This window comes from Ambystoma mexicanum, chromosome 5q (assembly GCF_040938575.1).
Source record: "Ambystoma mexicanum isolate Mex_15411 chromosome 5q, UKY_AmexF1_1, whole genome shotgun sequence".
Classification (NCBI taxonomy): Eukaryota; Metazoa; Chordata; class Amphibia; order Caudata; family Ambystomatidae; genus Ambystoma; species Ambystoma mexicanum.
The window spans coordinates 693,986,804-694,010,507 of NC_090933.1; the positions used below are offsets into that span (position 1 = coordinate 693,986,804).

General features: G+C 52.4%; 1 protein-coding gene across 3 annotated transcripts in view; it reads left to right on the top strand.

Moving 5' to 3' along the window:
* C5QH8orf34 (chromosome 5q C8orf34 homolog) overlaps positions 1 to 23,704 on the top strand; it is a 1,794,780-nt gene that overhangs the window by 616,002 nt on the left and 1,155,074 nt on the right. For all 3 annotated transcript variants that reach the window (XM_069621157.1, XM_069621156.1, XM_069621158.1), the window contains exon 6: positions 18,472 to 18,644. In XM_069621157.1, coding sequence (XP_069477258.1) covers positions 18,472 to 18,644 — 173 coding nt within the window. The remainder of the gene's footprint in view (positions 1 to 18,471; positions 18,645 to 23,704) is intronic.

Sequence of the window (23,704 nt, forward strand, 5' to 3'; positions counted from 1 at the left end):
TCATAAGAAGAAACAAACGAAACCTAAAACTAAAGAACTATATACAAAGGCGGCGGGCAAGTCCAGCGGCTCACTCCGTGGTGTTCCGGGCCAGGGCATCATCAAACTCCTCGTCTATGTCCCGGAGGCGGTCCTGTTCCATGGCCCCGAGGGTCCGCAGGGACGATGCCATCTGCTCCTGCAACCCCCAGCGGATTGCCTCGAGGCACTCGGCTCACCTCAGGGCCCTCCGCATGGAGTTCTCCGCCCTGACCATCGTGAGCTGCGCCTCTTCCGCCCGCCGCCGCTCCGCACCTATCTGCTGGCCCAACCGCAGCCACACGGAAGACACTTCCTGTCCTGGGTCCTCCTGCCCTCCGGTCGATGCCTGCCCCTCCGATGTTGATGGCCCCGAGCCATGATGCCTCCCACGTTGACTCTGCTGCTGCCTCCGACGCAACTGCCTCTGCCAGCACGACGGCATCCAGGCTGATGGAATCCACCGACGCCGTCGTGCACGTGCCCTGCCTGATGATGCCGGCACATCCTCCATCTGCTGGGGTACAGTTGCTGTGGTGTCCACCCCTGCTGGACCTCCGACTCCCGACTGTGACAGGGATGGGATCCCCACCGAGCTGGCTGCATTGGTCAGGGCAGGTCCACAGGGGGCCCTGGTGGCATCTGGGCCGGAAGACGGCAAGGAGAACGACCGGCGTATAGCCTCCACAGAGGAGGATAGGGCCGCCAGATTGGCCGACACATGCAGGAAACCCCCAAACATGGAAGATCCCAATTGGGCCACGTCGGCACGGTGCTCTTCGTGATGACGTGCATGCTCCGCCCGGGAAGCACGCACGTCATCACGAATTGCACCCGCGCGCATCGCGACCCCAATCAGGACCTTCTCCATACGGCCACGGGTCCCCTCGTCCACAGGTGGAGGGGAGTCAGGTGACATGGACATCCCCTCTACCTGCGGACGGGCCTGGGACGGGGCATCCCTGCTGGTGCATGGTGGTGCACTCACAGGGTCAGGGACAGCGACATGCACAGGCCCCTCCACGGTGACCTGTGCTGCCTCCTGGCCCTGGACTGCACCACTTGCACCAGCAGGGATGCCCCCACCAGGCCCCATGTGTGCCTCAGTGGCGGCCTCCTCCTCCTCTGTGGAAACCACCAACCTGGATGGCTCCTCACCGTCTTCCGCCGTAGCAGGCCCCTGTGGGGGCTCACCCACCCCTTCCGCTGCAGCCGTGGGGGCATCCCCGCCGCCTTGCTCCACAGCGCCGTCTCCGCCCTCTTCTTCACTAGCCGCTGCGTAGAGGGAGACATGGAACACAAGCATCAGGGTACTGTACAATGGTCCCCTAGACAGGAAGCAATAGCAGATGAGTACCACTGTCAAAGTGCACTTCCATCATGTCCCTCCACAACACATGGGTCAGTCCAGGCAAAACACACAGTAACAGGCATGGTGCATGCCATGGACATTTCCATACATGTCCAATGGACTCTTGAAACATACAATGATATGGAACTCACATGCATCATGGGTCATGCCTATCACATGCACACACACTTCACCTCAGTCACATCCATCTGGCCTCATACACCCCAAACACAGCGGATACAAGGATAACTAGGCTGCATCAGTGAATCTGTGCATTGTCACACACATGTGTCATGCATCCATGGCATTCACAAGTCACAGACACGCAGGTCAGGCACACAGACATGGCTACCATATATGTACCTGGCATCAGCACCCATCCCTCACCCCCACCCATGTCCAGGAACAGAGACTGGCATGCTCTCATGTGTAAAATCTGCATAGGGCTCCCCATGTCGCATTTAAACACATGCAACAACCATGTGGTTCACACATCACTGGTTGCACATGCATTACCATGATGTCCCTGCACACATACATGCATACATGGCCTATGTCACACATACAGGCAAGTATCGGACAACCAGCACACCGCAACATGCCCTGTCTCACACAGCAATGCTTGGCCACTTACCGCTCAACTCCAGACGGGTCTCCCTCTCAAGGATCTGGGCGTGGAGCGCTGGGTGTACACGTTCCAGGACCCTCATCTGGATGGAATTCATGCGGCCTCGGCCCCCCTCCACGAGGTGCCGGGCCTTCACGAGGGTCCTGGACCTCAAGTCCTCCCAGCGCTTCTTGATCTTCTGGACGTTGCGGGTTGCCACCCCCTCCGCGTTGATGGCAACCACACAGTCGGCCCAGATCCTCTCCCGTCCTTCCTTGCTGGCGCGGGACGATCCAAAGAGGGCATCATACTGCCCCAGGACATGCTCCACCAGGACACCAACTTCGGTGGCAGTGAAGCTGGTGCCCCTCTGCCCCTCTGGCCTGGGGTTGCCACTGGTGCCAGATGTCGAAGTGCCCGACATGGCAACCCCAGAGGCAGGAGTGGGTGGGCAACTGGGGCCTGGGGCTGGGCTGTGGAGCGATGTTATCCCAGTCGGGAGTCTTCTGTTCCAGCAGGGGTGGACACAGCAACTGGACCCCTGCAGATGGCTGATGTGCAGGCACCAAATGGCAGGGCACGGTGGCAGCAGGCAGGCAGGCAGGCAGGCAGCAGCAGATGGCACGTGGGAGGCTGCTCGGGGCACTGGGGGGCAGTAAATCAGACTTCTGGGCAGGAGCATGGTCTTCCGTGTGTTTTCGCGTGGCCAGCTTGATACAGAGTGATTTGGCACGTGAAAATCCTGCACGTCAGCGTGAAATTCGAGGAAAGGCCCTTAGCGCGTAAGCGCGTCAGCACGCATACGCGATTCTATTGGACCAAAGGCCCTCAGCGCGTATGCGCGTCTGTGACGTGACCCGCACGGGTGTTTCCCTCATAGCACGTGATGACGGAGCACACGTGGAAAGACTGCACGTCAGAGTGTCATCGCGTGTAATTGGACAAAAGTGCGCGTACACGCGATTGGCCTATGTACGTGTATTTCAGGGGTGCGCGGGCACTTACACACGCGAGTACATCAGCGCACGGGTATTCCGGGGTGCGCAGAAATTTCCACACGCTATTGGCCTGGGTACTGGATTTCAGGGGTGCGCGGGAAGTTTCACACGCTCGCCTACAACACGCGCAAAGAAACACGTACGCCAGTAGGAAGCAGGCATACGTCGACCCGCGACGCATACATTTGCGCGCAAAAAACTAACACGCTCAGACGCCAGGATGAATATACCGTTCCTAGCAGCAGTGGCCGTGGGCTACCAAAGGAGGAGGAGGAGGAGGAGAAGGATAGTCGGGGCCAGAATTTTCACACCCAGAACCAGCCTTTTCAGGATGCCTGATGACCAGGTGTATGGGAGGTACAGGTTTCCACCACACATAATACTGGACCTGGTGAGTGAGAGGGAGGATGACCTCACATCACCCACCCTGTGCTCCCAAGCACTCAGCCCCCTGGAGAAGGTCCTCAATGTACTGCACTTCTTAGCCACTGGATCATTTCAGCGGACAAGTGCCATAGTGGGTGGGGTGTCACAGGCCACGCAGTCACGCTGCCTACACCAGGTCTTGAACATCATCACTGCACGCCCATCAGTCCGCAGGCACATATACCTGCCCAGAACACCTGCAGAAAGGCATGCTGCCGCCCTGGATTTCTACGGTGTGGCACGATTCCCCAAAGTGCTAGGTGCCATCGACTGCACCCATGTGGCTCTACGTCCCCCCAGGGCATCTGAGCACATCTATAGGACCCGCAAGCACTGGCATTCCATCAACGTGCAGGTAGTATGTAATGCCAAGGGAATCATCACCTCAGTATATGCCAACTATCCCGGGTCCACCCACGACATCTTCATTTACCGAATGTCCACCCTAAGCCGGGACCTAGAAGCTGGGCGGCATGGCGATACATGGCTGCTTGGTGAGTATGAATGCCACTGCACATGCATGCATGTCAGATACTGAGCAAGGTCACAACCCCACCAATGATACCCATCACCACCTCCACAGGGGACAGTGCCTACCCTCTCAGCCCCCACATGATGACGCCAATTCGGAACCCCACCACGCCACCCGAGGTAAGATATAACACAGCCCACATTGCAACCCGGGGCATAGTGGAGCGCACATTCGTAGTGCTTAAGTCACGCTTTGGCTCCCTTGACCGTTCTGGCGGGCAGCTGTTATACGCTCCCCCAGTAGTGTGCAGGATCATAGTGGCAGCATGTGTCCTGCACAACGTTGCAACACGCCGGGGCCTGGCCGTGGACATGGTGGTGCCCCCACATCCCCAACCACATGCATGCCCGCTGCGAATGGGAGGGGAAAGGGCATGGGCGAGGCAGCCCGTACACAGCTAGTGGCTAATTACTTCACATAGAAATCACACCCCTGTGGAGTGCACACTGCCCTGCACATACCATCTGACAATCAATGATGACTCAACCTGACACTGATCCTGAATGTCTGGAGAATCAACCGTCAAAACCAGATCAGCCTGAGATTGTTCACCTGGAAGTGTTACAATGTGTGCATCCCTACCTACACAGACACCACCAATGCAGTTTCGTGAAAAAACACATTCATGCAGCTAAAATGAATACCCACTTGCAAAATGCAACATGAGGACAGTGCCATGTCACCCAACCCATCCCCAGCACCGCCACACGACGCACCGTGCCATGTCATGCTATGTGCAGGTAAACAAAGTAATCCCCACAACATGACACAAGTGTCACAAAGTACAGTGTCCCTAATTGAAACTCGCGACACCTGAAATGCTCACCGTAATGCAGGACCAACAACACACTTGAGCAGGTATTTAGCAATAACACTTATCAGGTACTGACCCTCAAAACTACCATTAACATGACATTACGAATGTAAGGAATCAGTAGTCTCACCACCTGGAAATGCCTGCACTCCCACCACTTCCAACTGTACAGTGTTGCCGCCATGTAGAGTTTTAGGTGCACTGCTGCCAACATGGACCCCATCTCCAAAGTAGAGGGCCTTGTGTAGACATGAGGAAAGGACCTGCAAATTAGGAGGTAGACATGGATGATGAGTTACACATCAATGCAACATGCAGTGTACAACACAACAGCAATATGCACTAGGAATGTATACACAGTATTGACTAGACTACCCACACATGTAGTGGGAGTCCAATGTCACCATGTACGTCAATGTCACTTGGGCACACCCTTTGCAAGCCCATGGAAACGGGAAGCAGGAGGGGTGTGTGTGACAAAAACCCAAGCATCTGAACCAAATACATGACAAGCCTGCATGTGCCCAGCCACAATGCAGCGTATGCCCACGGGAGCCACACAAGGCAACACACTGTCCCAAAAAAAAAAAAAAAATAAAAAAAAAAAAAAAATGGCCATTAATGGGCCCGGGGGGGGGGGGGGGGGGGGGTTGCGGAGGCCACCCAGGAGGTCCGAGGAAAGGGTGCACACCAAAACCCACCTGTGTGGATCTTGCGGAAAAAAAACACCTCCATGGGCTCATAGCCCACACGGCTACCCTATTGTGGGAGTATCACTGCTGTCGCTATTATCACCCTGTGCAGCTGCATCCGGAGGTGGTGGCACTATGGGAGGCAGCCCACGCAAGGCCCTAGTCTGTTCCTCCATGGCTGCAAGCATGCAGGTGTGGTAGGTCTCGTTCTGGAGGATGAGTGTGCGGAGGTCCCCATGCAACAACTCACGGGATGCCCGGACCTCCGCCCTAGTTGCCTACATCTCAGCTGAGAGCGTACGGGTGAGACGCTCCAGCTGCTGTTCTGTCCTTCGGTTTGTTGAAGCCTCAAGCTCAACAAGAGTCGTCCTGAGGTGAAGGAGTTCCAGCCTCAGGGCTTCCCTGTGGCCCTGGGACTCTATGGAGATGGCTTCCTGCAGAGTCGCCAGTGTCGCCCGCCTGTCCCTGTTGGACGCCAACATGTCCTCCCTGTGTGACTGGCAGATGGAGTCGGTTGCCTGCTGTAGTCGCTCCATCAGCCTTTCGGGGGGGACAATGGAAGTGGCCACCCTATCCATGGCCTGAGCCATCATTTCTGATGATGCTGCCTGTTGGGTTGCCATACCGTAAATGGATTGCTCCCATGCGGTATTGCCAGGTGGCGTACGGCCACCACGTCGGCGGGCACCACACCTGTCTGGGGCAAGGCAAACTGCGCCTTGCTGTGCCGGCACTGCCTGAGGCTGCAGGACTGCATTCCCCCTCTGATCTGCTGGCCCAGGAACAGGATCAGATGTCGCGGAGTGTGACCCTGCATCCGTAACCACCAAAGGCGTAGCTGCCAACACTGACATCCCCATTGAGGGTTCTGACCCTGGTGCAGGTGGGTGGGACAGAACAGAATCCCTCCCAGGAACACTCACCTGCGACGGCACGTAGGTCTCATCATCCGAATCAACACATGAGTACAGCTCGGGGGAGGTGCAGCCAGAGACACCCCTTGAGAGCACGACCTGCAGCAGTTGTGGGTTCTCACCCACCACCACACCACGTCCCTCACTGGTGGTCGGTCGGCCCTCAGACCCCTCCTGGGTCTGCACCACCTCCACAACCCCAGCAGTATCAGGTGCATCTTCCCCTGCAAAGACATAAAAGCAAACAAATGGAAACAGGCATTAGCACCATGGCACACAATGAGGGCTGAGAAGCAACAGAACCAGTACTTGATTGACACATGTCCCACATGACTAAAACCCTCCCATGCTTGCACCCTCACTGCGTATGAAGGGTAGGCAAATGGCACACACTGATGACACCAAGATGGAAGATGAACACATTTTCTGCATGCTGCCTGGCAGTGGCATCACACATTGGCCTGTGATTGCCAGGTGAAATACACATGCCATCACACAGATGGCATGTACCATTGCTATTGAGTGAAGATGGAGAGGAGGGCAGCACTTATTCATTCAGTCCAGTTCCCTCATGTAATAGCTTTTCTAATTCAAACAGGTCTGATTTTTCACCTGGAGCTGCCAGTCCAAAATGGTCCGATTGCACAGGGACATGTCTAAACAAATGATATCCAGGTAACAAAGTCACTCCACTTTACCATAGCCATGTCAGACATGTGACTAGAGGACTGAGAAATGCCTAGTAAAAGTGGTGGAATGCAAGCAATCTGCCTGAATGAACAGAGAAAAATAAGCAACAATGTTGTGGCAAGGTGACACTTCAAGGGCAACTGGCGTGCTGTTGGGCTAGATGTCTACTGTTGGCAGAAGGGATACTGCTATGGCCAAATGCTGCTGCGCAGAATGTATTGCATGAAGCACATGGGTGACCTAAACGACTCAGGCGCACACACCCTCACCTGGCACACAAACAGAAGCCCTCACACACACCATGCACATGGATGACACACACATGCATGTGCACTCACCGGACAATGCCTCATAATCAGACAGATCTCCCACGCCTTGGATCTGTTCCTCCGTGACGTAGGTCCCAACGACTGACTCATGTGGAGTGAGTTCCATGTCTTCTACTGGAGACCCACCTCCAGTCACTAGAGTTCCGGCATGACTTGAGGCCAGCTTATTCTTTGCCCTGCGCTTTAGGTCATTCCAGCGCTTATAGCAATCATTGGCTGTGCGCCTCACGATTCCAAGGGCACTTATGATGTCCGCAATGGTCTGCCAGTGTGCCTGGCGTTGTGCAGGTGTGGTCTTGGATCATGCAACAATGACCATTTCGTTATCATGTGCGGACACATACTGTAAGAGTATTCAATCCAGCACTACAGCTAAGTCAATGCCTAGTCTGGGATACTGAATGGAAACCCTTATTGATATATCTTTATGTCCAGTTCATGAGTTCTGGATGACTACCCCTATATAACACCCCTCTCTTGGAATCCCCCTGACCCCACTGAGCCAACAAGTAGTTCTGTTTTGCAAGTTAAAAGGTTTATTTGAGAATTTAAACAATATATATATATCACACTTTATAATAAATTAATAATTGAATATCACACTTAATCTGAGCAGTAATCAATAATGGATAGTCTGGCACTAGCAAACTTCTTTATAATCAATGATGAGTGGTTATAGGATGTATAAGATAGCAACAATACTTTTATGGTTTCAAATGGATGCAAGGTGGAATGAAAATGCAGTACAGAAAATAACTTGATAGGGTTTCAGCAAAAGACAATGTAATCACTTTCTTGGACAATTCACCCCCCAGAAGCTTATACAACAGATAGGAGTTTTGAAACACAGGCAAAATGCTTTGAATATGGTGACAATGCAGTGAGAAATATTCTGAAAATGGTTTTAATTCCCTTTAGGAGGTTCAGGGTGAGTGAAATATACTTGGGATGAGTTCAGGCTCACTTTAGCAAGGATCTAGGAGTAACTAGCAGTTTAAACAAATTTTTGGCAAAGGAAAGCAAGGAAGCTGCTGTTTTCACACGTGGCTGGATTTTTAACCAAATCGCGAATCGCGGCAAAATTCGCGAATGCGTGAATCACGATTGCGGCAAAGGTATAAGGAGTCGGTTCTAAGCTTGTTGAAAAGCTGGGATTCTAAGCTTTCAGGGGAAAGTTAAACCAAGTTCCTAGCCCAAACGGTTCCAGAGATACGGACGATTAAATAAAGGTAGTTTTTCGGATTTGAAATTTTAAAAGTTCAAAGCGACAGGTTACAGCTTGCAGCTAGAAAATGACAGGTGACAGCTTTGCAAATGACAGGTGACAGTTAGGAGGCAGTTCTGGTTAGATTAAAATAGATTTAATTATATTATTTTAACTAAGAGATTGGTTCTGCACAGTTCTGCTAGGTACTCACAATATATTTAGGCATAGGCCTCGCCACGGATCTGGTCAGGTTTTGGACTGGACTCCGGTTCTGGTCTCGGCACTTCACAGTGATCTGGGTCAGCTCTCTGGTTCTGCTAACAGCGGTCTGGGTCACTCTGGATCTCTGGCCTCTGGTTCTGGATACTGCTCTGCTTTCTCTGGGTACAGCACTGCTTCTGGATCTTTCTGCACAGCTTTCTCTGGACCCAGCGCTGATCTGCACGGCTCCTGGATGCTGCTACCACTGTTAGGTTTGCTGGATGCTGAGGCCTACTGAGAAGAGTTCTCAGTTTGTGGGTTTAGGCCCTTGCTTTGAGATCTGAATCAAGTTCTTTGGAGTTTTAAAGTCTAAGTGTTGGATCTAGTATCTTCTGGATGTTGTGTGGTCCGGCAGAGCGCGTTGCAGCAAATGGATTTGAATCCCTCTACCTGTCCCAGCAGTCTCTTTTTATGTGTTTTGAAAGTGGGTGTGTGCCTGGGCCTAGCTAAGCCTGCCCCTTTCTACTTGTCATTGGCCCAATTCTCCCCTCTCCCATGATTGGGGAAGGAACTGTGAGTCAGAGTGATGCTGTAGGTTTTATGGGTCAGAGGATCCTCCCCTGGTCAGTTTGCCCACAAATCTATATTTGATCAAAATACACATTTCTCAAATACATAGTGGTTTGTCATTGCATGTACATTTTACCTATCGCATGAGGTATACTCTGTTCAAACTCTGCTCTTCCTAAGGGCTTGCATTCAAAAATGGCAACTTATTTTCGATTTTAGTGGGTTATGCAACCTTGGTTCTTCATTAAAAGTTATAAACATATACACGGCCTGTCCATACATACTCCAGTAAATTCCCATGTCTCTAGCTTAAACACAGAGTCTGTAGTATACATAAATAGCAGGGTTTTGCCCCAGAACATCACACAAATTGGAGTTTGGGCTTGAATCGAAGGCACATTTTTTAAATGAAGGCTCTCAAAGTTATACATTCCTGTCATTTGATTACAAAGAGTTATCAGTGTTTCTGTAAAATATATATTTTGCTTTCAATTCAGTTCTCAGAGTGTTGGAGTCCTCCTCCAAGACTTGGGTGGGTCAGTGATCACATGTGTCTTCTGGTAGGCAGGCCTTTGTTGACAGGAAACAGTCAAAATCAACATATCCTATTCAAGTGCAAGAGCCTATTGTGTGGTCTCCAGGAGGCTCCCAGCCAGTCTGCCTTCTATCAATCAAGAGGTCATGTGAGATTCTAACTCCTGGTGTGAATCTCTGGAGGTGAGAGGTTTCCCCATTAAATCAGATTGTCTTCTGGGAACAGCATGTGGTTAAGATTTTAATTAACTCCCAGCCTTTGATGTAAAGGCCTCTCCTGCAACTCCTGACATGCAGTTTCCCTGTCAGAGTTTAGACCGCTAGCGTCGCCCTCAGTCAAAAGCGGGTACTGCATGCAATTTTGGGATCTTTCTTGGATTAATGCATTCTAAACCGGAATGGTTCTTACATGGTAGTAAATCCTTGCTTAACATTGTTTTGATGGGGCTCCTTACAGTAAAATGGTTATGTGGAACCCCACAAAAGGGTTGAATCTTTAAAGTGGTCCGATGAGCCACGATTTCAGCAACTTTTTGACATCCGTAACAGTGGATTTTGTTAACAAAGATCTTTCTTTACACTGGTGGGTGGCAAGTTAGGTAACCATTTTGGTGTGCGCACAAACTGCGTGGTTCTCCTGGATTCTGGCGCACATGTGGGCTTTTTGGCCATCTTGGATTTTCTAAGCCCACAGCACCAAATGTTGCAGCATGATAGCTCAAACGTGGGTCAGGACACCCAACAATACTCGACAAGCGCATTCAGTTCGGCATCCATGAAGCTGGGCTTCCTCGACGGGCCGGACTGTGTAGCCGTGTCTGGGGCATCAGCCTGTGCCGGACGAGCACTCTTCCTCTTCCGCTTGGAAGGTGGTGGTGATCCTGAGTGTCCTACGCCGCTCTGGACACTAGGGGCAGGAGCCCTGGTGGACTCTGTATCAGGAGTGTGGGATTGCACACTCAGCATGGGAGTTGGTGCAGGCATTGGCTCAAGTGTAATGGTGTCAGGGGGAATATCAGCAGGATGGACTAGGACCGACACTGTCCTGGCTGGGTGTGAGAGAGCTGGGGTGGCTGGAGCCGCAGCTGCCCCTGCAGCCTCTCCACCCTGCCTACTTGGGACAGCAGATGACCTTGCTGCCCTGATCCACGTGGCCTGATGACATCAATGTGCACCAGTGCACGTGTCATAGGCCTGCTGACCTGGAGTCAGCCATGGAGTCAGCCAGGTCTGGTGCCACAATGGGCTGGTCCAACAAGGGCTGAGCATGGATGGTGTCAGCCACATCAGCTTCAACCAGGGGGTGCGGGGGGGGATTAAGGGTGCCCTTGACTGGTCCTCCACACATGGGGGGACAGGGTCACCCTGCAAGTAACGACCACGTCCCCTACCGGATCCACCACGGCCACCACTTGTGGCTCGTCCACCTTTGCCACCCTTACGGATTCCTCGCCTCCCAACCATGGCACTGATGTTAATGTGCGTATGGGAGTGGCTGTAAACTATTGTCCTGGGCAATTGGGGGTCAAAGGATTTGGGTACCAGATGGTAATTGTACCCTAGTGCTCTAGCAAGGCTGAATGTGTGACCCCTGGGGAAAGATGACGGGTCACGCAACGCACAGGAAGCCCAAAAAAGGGAGATGACGTGCACGCAACCCATCCTAGACCACGTGTGCGGAAAAAAAAACCTGCACTACGCTGTGGCACCCAGTAACACAAGAATGAACGTATGCGTGTCACACGCAGCCTAGAATGACCTCTGAAGGGGTAGGCTACACACGGGGCAAGCACAGATGTTAGATACGTGCGTGACTCACCGTCTGCCAGGAAAAAGAGCGTGAAAAAGAAGCGCGTGTGCGCGTTGGCAACACCCCCGCCAAAAGAAGAATTGTACGCTGTCTGAGGAGACAGGACAACAGTAGAAGGGAACGCTGTTTGAGGGAACAGGCCCAGGAAAACCAGAAAAAGAGAAAAAAGAGAGAAATCTGTCAGAGGTAACAGGGAGTACGAACTTGAAACGCCGTGAAGTAAATCTCGTGTGCAGATTTCACCCACTCGCTCTCCACGAAAAGCACGTACAAGGAAATGGTGTTCTACACGTACCTTTTATGCAGGCCCACACATCCAGCGTCACTTCCCCATGTACGCGCTAGGGCCATTTCCACCAATTACACGCTTTGTCACTTGCGCGTGCACGCGCTAAGGCCATTACCACCAATTACACGCTTTGTCACTTCCGCGTGTAGGGCCATTTCCACCAATTACACGCTTTGTCACTTCCGCGTGTACGCGCTAAGGCCATTTCCACCAATCACACGCTTTGACACTCGGACGCGTCTTTCATTTTTTTAACACGCAACATTTCAAACGTGTGCCATATTCAACGTGCACGTTGGTGGCCTTTGGGCCAATGAATGTACAGACGTGTGTTGACGCACTTACGCGCTAAGGGCCTTTCTCGAATTACACGCAGACGTGCTGGATTTTCACGTGCAAAATCACTCCGTATCAAGCTGGCCACGCGTTCACACACGGAAGACCACGCTCCTGCCCAGAAGGCCGAATTACTGCCCCCCAGAGCCCTGAGCACGCTCCCACCTGCCATCTGCTGCTGCCTGACTGCCTGCTGCCCACGTGCCCTGCCATTTGCTGCCTGCACATCAGCCAGGGGTGCTGTTGCTGTGACCACCCCTGCTGGAACCGAAGACTCCCGACTGCTTTTCCATCGCCCCACAGCCCAGCCCCAGGACCCAGTTGCCCACCCACTCCTGCCTCTGGGGTTGCCATGTCGGGCACTGCAACATCTCGCACCAGTGGCAACCCCCGGCCAAGGAGGCAGAGGGGCACCAGCTTCACTGCCACTGAAGTTGGTGACCTGATGGAGCATGTCCTGGGGCAGTATGATGCCCTCTTCGGAAGGTTGCGCGCCGACAAGGAAGGACGGACTCGGATCTGGATGGGCATCATGACTGCCATCAACGCGGAGGAGGTGGCAGTCCGCGACTACGAACGTGTCAGGAAGCGCTGGGAGGACTTCAGGTCCAGGACCCTCAACAAGGCCCGGCGCCTCCTGAAGGCAGCGGATGCTAAGGGGCGCCGGGGCCACTTGTCGGAAGATCAGATGAGGGTCCTGGAACGCATATCCCCAGCGCTCCACGTCCAGGTCCTTGAGAGGCAGACCCGTCTGGAGTCGAGCGGTAAGTGTACATGCATACTGATTGTAACCTGTGCGTGTGGTGTGCCAGGAGTGTGCAGGTTGAACATGTATTTTTATGTGGGCAATTAGGGGGGGTGTACAGGGCCGTGAGGGTGACACATGCGAGGGGTCTCATGTGTGACACATGGATGGTGTTTGTGTGTGTGGGCTTGCATGGCACAGGATGTGGAGGAATGATTGTCAGGTGTGACATGGATGTCGATCGGAACACTGCGACAGTTGACGGAGGTGTACACATGCATGCAAGTTTGGTGGTGTGTGCATGTGTAGTGTACTCCCTATGTTGCATGTGATGTGTGGATGACCTTTGGCTGCTCATGCTGTTGGATGTGAATGGGTGGTGCTGGCTGTTGCAATATGGCTGTGGTATGGCTCATGTGTGCAAGTTGAAATGACATGTGTGTTGGGGATTGTGATGCCATGTCTGAGGTTTACCAATGCCACTCATGTATGACTGTCATGTGTTTATGAGTCCATTGGACAGTGCCCTGATGCCTGTGTTTTCTTTCTCCCTGTCTGCAGCGTCAACTGATGAAGAGGGCGGAGAAGGTGCTGTGGAGCACAGCGGCAGGGGTCGCACCACCAGCCGGAGACGCAAGGCCCGGATCCCCTCCCAGGTTCTGATCTCGTCGGGGAGTGAGGAGTCCGGTGCCGTGTCCCAGGCCGCAGCTGCCGAGGGGAGGTCCAAGAGGCGGAGGTTGGAGTTGGACTCCTCGGCAGCAGAAGGGGCAGCTGGGACCCCACAGGGCCCAACGGAGGAAGATGGCACGGAGTCATCCAGGTTGGTGGGGGGTTTGGAGGAGGAGGAGGCCGTGCAAGCGACAGTGGTGGGGTCTGGAGGTGGGGATTCCACTGGTGCTAGTGGTGCAGTGCAGGATCTGGGACAGGAGGCAGCACAGGCCGCCGCGGAGGTGCCTGTGTGCAATCCTGTCCCTGCTCCTGTCACTGCATCATCTTGCACCAGCGGGGATGCCTACCTCCAGACCCGTTCTCAGGGAGGGGATTGGCTTACAACATCTGGCCTTCCTCTCCCTGCGGATGTGGCTATCCTGCACCAGGTTGAGCCTGTCCAGGGTGGGGTGGCGTTGCGTCAACGGGCCATGCGAGCTGACCTGAAGTCTTTTCATGATGAGTCTGCACGTCTTCTCGCATGGCTCGTTGACTGCATTGACCCACTGGGACAGCTCACCAGGGCTGGATTCCTCCGTTTCCTGGACCTTGTTCCGACCCCCTCCTCCACGGAACCCCCTATGCCCCAGTCGTCCTCCATGCCATCTTCCCACCCATGTGTCACCTGGGTGCCCTGTGGAGCTGCCTCCGACCGTGCGGCCAGGCTGGTGGACAACAGATCCCTGCCACAGTCGGGAGTCGGACGTCCAGCAGGGGTGGCCACATCAACGACTGCATCCCAGCTGGAGGAGGATGTGCAGGCACCATCGGACTGGGCACATGGACAGCAGCAGCAGCTGCAGCAGCAGGAGGCTGTAGGTGGGAGCCACGATAGCTCCCGGCCTTCAACATCGGAGGGGTAGGCATCGGCCGGAGGGCAGGAGGACCCTGGACGGGAAGTGTCTTCCGTGTGGCAGCGGTTGGGCCATGCCATAGATGCGGAGCGGGGGCGGGCGGAAGAGGCGCTGCTCACGATGGTCAGGGCGAAGAACTCCATTCGGAGGGCCCTGAGGCGGGCCGAGTGCCTCGAGGCAATCCGCAGGGAGTTGGAGGTGAACATGTCGGCGTCCCTGCGGACCCTCGGGGCCATGGAACAGGACCGCCTCCGGGACATAGACGAGCAGTTCGATGATGCCCTGGCCCGGAACACCACTAAGTGAGCCGCTGGACTGGCCCGCCGCCATTGTATATAGTTATTTAGTGATAGGTTTCCTTTATAGTTTATTTTTACTTGGAGTCGACGGACACTGCTCCACCTTTTGTATATAGTTCCATTTTAGATAGGTTTTTTGGTAGGTTTCATTTCTTCTGTTGGGATGATGGACCCTGAATACTTTGTACATAGTTGGACTTTGGATTTGGACATTTTTTTTACTATGAATATTTTTTCCCATGGAGCAATGGTTTTCTATTTCTTTTTTCCCTTCATTTCCTTTTTATGGAGTTGAACTTTGGAAGAAATTTTTTTGGATTATCATTTATTGATTTTAATTTGAAAAGGGACAGCCAGCTTAATTGTGTTTTTTTTTTTACTTGTGTATTTTGTTTAATTTTGATTGCCATTACTGTTGTTGTTAATACATTATTTGGATTTTTTCATTCTTCAATGTGTGGTTTCATCTCATTGTTTTCATGCATGTCATGATATGGGCTTTCAGGTTCACTTGCAACCATTGTGTGTGTGTGAGACACATGTGTTGATTTACATTGTTTCCATTGGAGTAGTATCATGGGCGCATGTAATACTTGGTTGTGTCTTTGGGCTGTGGTGGCTGGCCATGAGGCCCATGCTTGAGGATTGTCAGGGCCTGTGGGCATGGGGACATGAGTGGGGGCCTGGTGGAGGCTGCCCCTGCACTGCTGGGGGGTGGGGGTGATAGGGGACATGAGTGGGGGCCTGGTGGGGGATGCCCATGGTGGCTGGGGGGTGGGGGTGGTGGGAGACATGGGTGGGGGCCTGGTGGGGGATGCCCATGGTGGCTGGGGGGTGGGGGTGATAGGGGACATGAGTGGGGGCCTGTTGGGGGCTGCCCATGGTGGCTGGGGAGTGGGGGTGGGTGAGAGACATGAGTGGGGGCCTGGTGGGGGCTGCCCATGGTGGCTGGGGGGTGGGGGTGGTAGGAGACATGGGTGGGGGCCTGGTGGAGGGTGCCCCAAACTGCTGGGGGGTTGGGGGTGGTGGGAGACATGAGTGGGGGCCTGGTGGAGGCTGCCCCTGCACTGCTGGGGGGTGGGGGTGATAGGGGACATGAGTGGGGGCCTGGTGGGGGATGCCCATGGTGGCTGGGGGGTGGGGGTGGTGGGAGACATGGGTTGGGGCCTGGTGGGGGCTGCCCATGGTGGCTGGGGGGTGGGGGTGATAGGGGACATGAGTGGGGGCCTGGTGGGGGCTGCCCATGGTGGCTGGGGGGTGGGGGTGATAGGGGACATGAGTGGGGGCCTGGTGGGGGCTGCCCATGGTGGCTGGGGGTGGGGGTGGTGGGAGACATGGGTGGGGGCCTGGTGGAGGGTGCCCCACACTGCTGGGGGTTGGGGGTGGTGGGAGACATGGGTTGGGGCCTGGTGGAGGCTGCCCCTGCACTGCTGGGGGGTGGGGGTGATAGGGGACATGAGTGGGGGCCTGGTGGAGGCTGCCCCTGCACTGCTGGGGAGGTGGGGGTGATAGGGGACATGAGTGGGGGCCTGGTGGGGGATGCCCATGGTGGCTGGGGGGTGGGGGGAGACATGGGTGGGGGCCTGGTGGGGGCTGCCCATGGTGGCTGGGGGTGGGGTTGATAGGGGACATGAGTGGGGGCCTGGTGGAGGCTGCCCCTGCACTGCTGGTGGGTGGGGGTGATAGGGGACATGAGTGGGGGCCTTGTGGGGGATGCCCATGGTGGCTGGGGGGTGGGGGTGGGGGTGGTGGGAGACATGGGTGGGGGCCTGGTGGGGGCTGTCCATGGTGGCTGGGGGGTGGAGGTGATAAGGGACATGAGTGGGGGCCTGGCGGGGGCTGCCCATGGTGGCTGGGGGTGGGGGTGGTGGGAGACATGAGTGGGGGCCTGGTGGAGGCTGCCCCTGCACTGCTGGGGTGGTGGGGGTGATAGGGGACATGACTGGGGGCCTGGTGGGGGATGCCCATGGTGGCTGGGGGTTGGGGGTGGGGGTGGTGGGAGACATGGGTGGGGGCCTGGTGGGGGCTGCCCATGGTGGCTGGGGGGTGGAGGTGATAGGGGACATGAGTGGGGGCCTGGTGGGGGCTGCCCATGGTGGCTGGGGGGCTGGGGGGGTGGTAGACATGGGTGGGGGCCTGGTGGAGGGTGCCCCTGCACTGCTGGGGGGTGGGGGTGGTGGGAGACATGGGTGGGGGCCTGGTGGGGGCTGCCCATGGTGGCTGGGGGGGTGGGTGGTCGACATGAGTGGGGGCCTGGTGGGGGCTGCCCATGGTGGCTGGGGGGTCGGGGTGGTGGGAGACATGGGTGGGGGCCTGGTGGAGGGTGCCCCACACTGCTGGGGGGTGGGGGTGGTGGGAGACATGAGTGGGGGCCTGGTGGGGGCTGCCCATGGTGGCTGGGGGGTGGGGGTGATAGGGGACATGAGTGGGGGCCTGGTGGGGGATGCCCATGGTGGCTGGGGGGTGGGGGTGGTGGGAGACATGGGTGGGGGCCTAGTGGAGGCTGCCCATGGTGGCTGGGGGGTGGGGGTGGTGGGAGACATGAGCAGGTGTGCAGGGTAGTCCCCTGTTTTGTGGGCTGCCTGCAGGGGCCGTGGAGGGTGTACAGGGAACACCTGTGAGAACCCACCCAGCCTAATCGCGTGTGATTATTCCCGCGCACCCCTGTAATACACGTACCCAGCCAAATCGCGTGTGATAATTCCCGCGCACCCCTGTAATACACGTACCCTGGCTAATCGCATGTAAAACTTCCCGCGTACCCCTGATATGAACGTTACCCGCTTTGCGTTCCTTGTTTGGCAGCCCTGTAAACTGGTCCAGGGTTAGCGCAGCCCTTTGCGATGATTTAGCGATTTTGATGGCTTTTCCTTGCGCAAGGGCGTTCTTGGGGGCGTTACTGGCGCTGCTGCAGGGTCGCTGCGATACTCTGCGCCACGACTGGTTTGGGAGCCTAAAATCCATGAATACGCTGTGCGCGGAAATCGATTTGGGCGCACGCGCCTGGCGCAGACAATCGCACGCGGACACTCTGCGCCAGCCGCTTGCGACACTTTTCTGCGAAATTCTATGAATTACCCTGAAAATGTGTAGCAATATGTTTATATGTATTTTAAGAAACAATTTGGGTTAAATTAAAGCAAAAATGTAACTGGAGCGTGAAAGACTGTTGTGTGTCATATTGGTACCATGAAAACAACAATGTTCTGTGCTTATGGATAATTGACCCTGGAAATAGGTGATGCTTACTTTACGTTCTACCAACCTACATTGATGGATAATTATTGCAAAATAGAAATAATCTGACAGATCGTTGGCTCAATGGTTACCCATTTTATATTCACAATCCATTTTCTTTGTGTATTGAATTGTCAATGTGCCCATGAAAGATAATATAAAAAGTATATGTTTTCATCCTCCACACGCAATTGTTTTTTAGTTCATAGATCATATCTCTGCCCTCGCCCACAGATACCATTTTTTAAAATGATTTGCACCAAAGCATAATCGAGACTTTGCAGTAAGGAATTCCGTTTGTCTTATTCAGGACTCAAGAGCGTTCAACTCCTCCCTCTTACGGCCCTGCGTGATCGGGGAGTGGGTCGGACGTGAGGAGAATGACGCAGATCCACTGGCTGCCGAAATGCTGCAGGCTCCGATCCCGAGAAATAAAACGGAACAGTGGGAGAGTGAGGAAAGCGGCAACAGTCCGGCTGGCAGGTATGACTTCATTCATTCACACTGCAATTTACTGTGGCTGCAAACATCATATGTGCATATGGGCTTCATCTCATCACTACTTTGCCCCACTGAGTCAACATGGTACTGCAAAGCTCAGCCATGTGCAGTGATCTTCTGTACCTACTATTCACCATTCTACCTTTTGTCAAGTATAATATTTCTTAAGGATCATTACCAGTGGGGTAACACAAAATGTGTGGGCCCCCCTGCCAGACATGTTAACGCCTCCAAGCTTGCCATGAAAGCACGGGCTGCGCCACTTTGGGCCGGCCTGGAACCCCACGCATGCTCAATATGCTTGCTGCTGCCGCTGGGGCACGTTGTGCACTGAACTAGGTGAAAGATATAAGCATGGGTTGTAACCAAACCTTACATCTTTCAATATGTAGAACCCTGTGCATGGCCAGTAATATTGCGCACAGTAATGGTTTCATAATAAAACATGTTCATGTTGGCTTTATCAGTATCCCCAGGTACATTCTCTTACTGACTTTGCCTTTAATGCCCGTAAAATTCCCCTTCCACAGGAAGAAAACATGTTATTGCTGGCTGCACAAATGCTTGGCCAACTCCCACACCACCATGTAAGAATACTCTTCATGTTGGCTTTGGCCTCAACCCCACTACAATATGCAATGCTACAGCAAGCAAACCTTTCCCTTTTGGGTGTGCAAAATGCCTCCACCCACCAGGTTAAGAACACTCATGTTGACTGTGCCCTTAACACCAGTAAAACATGCAATGCCACAGTAAGGAAACATGTACTTGCTGTTTGCACAAGTGCCCCCACGTTCCCCACGTAAGAACACTCATATTGCCCTTACTCTTATGTGAGTACTACATGCCATGCAAAAGATAATGTCCAGTCTGCCTACCCCCTTGCAGTATAAATCCCCCCGCCCCAGTGGAATAGCATTCATCAAGTTGGTGTTGCCTACGATGTCAATAAAACATGTAAGAAAACATCCATGTTCCAATGCCCCAACCTTGCATGCACCCATTCATACCCATACACCTACCAGTTACTCACTCAGTTTTGGCTGGTGATGTTTTTAATTAAAGGGTGTGTGAACATTTTCCACCTATACGCCAGAGTGACTAAGCGTAGCAAGGGAGCCCAAACCAATCAGAGGAGATTTGTGGGTATTTCCCAGATAGACATTTTTTTGAATTAGGGGCAAAAATGGTTCATCATACAGCACACTTTCTTTGAAAAATTGGGTAATAAGCAAGACAGTTTACAATTAGGAGTTTACAATTGGTTTTGTAGGGTAACTCCAATCCAAAAATTCAATAGATGCAAGTCACCAACTGTGCACAGGAGTGTTTCCCAAAGCATTTACCTGTTGCCTTTGACCACAAGATATGCTAGTATAAATCATTTTCGCACTGGCTGTGCCCACCCATACACAAATGTTAAATGAGTTCACCAAACATTCATTCAAGGCAAGTTGAACACCACCATTAGTTGCATTGAAATTGTCAAACAAGTTGAGCGCTCAGAGTTAAGCACTTTCAATAAACCAATGCTCAACCAACCCTCAATTTGTTAAATTGAGGACTTCTTGAAGTGTAGTTGAGCTTTGATTGCACACTTACAAGAATTGCATAACATTGAGTAATCTAATATGCATGTGAGCATCTCAACAGTGCTCAATATCTGTTCAGTTGAGCAGTAGTTGAAAGCTCCTGGTTGAACGCTCTATTGATTTTTTGTTAGGGGCATTGTAAGGGTGTTGAAGAAGGAAGCTGACACAAAGGTGGAATGGTGGTGGTTATAAACTTTTATTTGTGCATACAAAGGCCCTGACTATTCCTAACTTATAAGAGGTGTTTCCCTGCCTCAAAACTAATACTAAGAGTCTGTCACAATGTCTGTCAAATCAAACTCCACCATCCTGTATCACAACCTACTTCTAGCCCTCACACTACAACTAAAGGATAATCTAACAGGAAGTTCCTTCTCTAGGCGAATGTCTTCCTTCTCGTGATGCTCATATAGTGTTTAAAAGAATGCTCTCTTGCAAAAAGAATGTTGGGGGGAATTACTCCTTTCCCCTGGCCTGCGGTTTTCTCACAGACTTTGTACAGTTCAAGTCTAGAAGAATGGCTCCCTTCGCCTGGTGTAGATCTATACAGTTTCAAATAAAACCAGGGGTAATTACTCCCTTGCCCTGGCCTCTCTAGCACAACTCCCAGTTTGAGACCAGGAATATGACTTACTTCTCCTGTTATTACTTTGCACAGTTCACAACAAGGCCAGGGGGAATGATTCTCTTCCCCTGGCATCTTTAGAATATGTTACAAGAGCTTTAGCTCCTTCTCCAGGAGAATGACTCCCTTCTCCGGGTATCTGGAAAGTTCTTTTGCACAATCTTCAACTTGATGTACACTTTACCACTCTAATTTGGTGTTAGCAACGTCCCAAATCCTTCTTTGGGGATCACTAGGTTTAGTGTCGCCACTGTGAAAAGGAAGTTCTCCTTGCTTGCTCAATTCTCTTTTGTTGGGGTCCCAGACCCTTCTCTGGTGGCCAGTAGGCTTATTACTGCCACTGTGATTAGGAAGCCCTCCTCGGATGCTTGGTTTCCAATAGTTGGGATCTCCAACCCATCTCTGGTGGTCAGTGGCCTTATTGTCGCCACTGCTATGAGGAAACTCTCCTCGGATGCTTGGGTTGTACTGTTTGGGGTCTTTGACCCATGTATGGTGGTTAATGGGCTTATGGTCACCACTGCGATGAGGTAGCTCTCCTGAGAAGTTTGGTTTATACTGGTTAGGGTCTTCGACCGGTCTCTGGTCGTCAGTGAGCTTATTGTCGCCACTGCGACAAGGAAGCTCTTCTTGGATGCTGGGCATACAAGTGCTAGTGTCCCGACCTGTCGATCTTCCAGCCCCATGTACCTACTGGGTGTCTCGCAATTCCCGTTACCTTCTGAGGGTTTTCGGCATGCCCCTGGTACTTCCTGGGGGCTTGGGTTCTTCTCTCCAATGCACCAATCCCACCAACCCTACAGAGATTGATTAATTAATCCTTCACATACCTCACCACTGATACCATCAGAAAAAAACACACGTAGGTGTTAGCCATAAGGGTACTCACACCACCCCTACCCACAACAGTGACCACCACAAGTAAGAGAGGAGGCCAAACCCCTTAAAGAGAATCCTCCCCACAAGGCTGACACTATCAGTGAGCTAGTCCAGCTCCATAGCTAGATCCCTACATCTAGCATAGAAAGCCTCTCCCTTTAAGGGAACAGTGTTGCAACATTTCAAAGTTACAGGCAAGCAACTAAATCTATTCTTTCCCTCTGCACTGTTGTCACAGGAAACACGTTTCATGACTCACCCTCGCACATCCTGTGGAAGTGCTGCAGGTTCCAAATCATGCTGGACCACTGCAGAATTGACTCCTGCAGAGAGGAAACAAATGAGCAATATTCTCACAGCCTCACTAACATTTCAGGGTTTTCAAAATTTTAAATTCACATTGACCAAGGCATTGATAATGTAACAAACAGCTCTCCATGCTTACCAGATGATTGTATAACCCCAGATTCACACCCTGAGGGAACAGAGGGAACCAGACTAATGTGGGCAGTGGCAGTAGAGTTTCAAGAGGGAGGGAGAGAAATATAACACATCAATGGCCTTTCTAACATCAGAGATGACATCAGACTTTTAATGTAATCCTGGGTCACCGTCTTCCAGACCGCATAACCACCAAGACATGGCCCAATCATAATGCATGCTGTCCTTCAGTACAGGTGTTCCCAATATTCATGAACACCACAAAAGGAGGATAAATGTGCTATTAAAAGTGAACGTTCAACCTGGCAGTGTGGGGACTTGGGAGAAGGGGTTTGGTGGAGAGTGGGAAGAAAGAAAAATACTGAGAAGGGAACAGGATGTGTGAGTTGGAGATTGATGGGAGAGTCTGGAGGAGTTTGATAGAGCGTATTGTGGGAGAAAGAGTTGGAGGTTTGAAGGAAAAGTTTAAATGGAGGAAGAGCTGTCCGTTTTTTTTTGTTGTTGTTTAAACTCTTTTCGTTTTCAGCAGTTGCAACAACAAGAAAAAGACGAAACTACAGTAGTTCAGCGACTCACCCCCCCATTCCCTTTAACCGCATAGTAAGACATAGTTTGTGCCCTGTCCTCAACATACACTAAGTGTGTTCTTCATCATGGTGTTGCCTCACAACATCCCCACATTTATAGTCGCACCACGTTCTTCGAGTGGCACCCCATCCTCCAACATACATTTACTGTGCAGCAGATCCCTCCACAATTTTATGACGGTGTATATGTATGACCTCTCCTCTCCAGACAAAGGGTCCTGCTCTTGGGTCCGCACAATGAGGAATTGCTTATAAGGATACTAAATATCTTTAGGTCTGGCACATGGGTGAACAAGTCTTCCATACTCCATTTCCATCTCATTACAATAAAGGATCTCCTCGTTCCATCGCCTCACTGTGGGATTGCTAGATCACACCCACACCATCACTACCCTGTGCTTAGCTAGGAGCAACAATAACCTTACTAACTTCCGTAGCTGCCCCCGAATATGTTTAGTATATCCCAACAGCGCCACTCGCGGGTCAAGCTCCACCAGTTCTCCTGTTATAATTCTTACTGTTGCAAAGACCTCCTTCCAGAACTGAAATATTGGAGAGCAGCTCCATGCCACATGTACAAAACCAGCTGGTGTCATGGTGCAACAAGCACACTCATCTGAAGTATCCAGAAACAGCGTATGTAGCTTTGCGGGAGTATAATAAAATTGGTGAAGATATTTAAAATGAATTAGTTTGTATCTGCTGTTAAGGGCTATTTTCCTAGTCTGTGCACAACAATATTTCCACACTTCTTCAGATACTGCCCCATTCAGAGAGACTCGCAGAGCTGTCAAGATGATTCTTCCCACCCCATATTACTGTCCTGGGCCTTACTACAAAGGCGGGACAGAATTTTGCTGGAATCCTCCCCCTCTATCACATCATGTAATGTAGTGGCTACTTCAGGGAGTCTCTTAT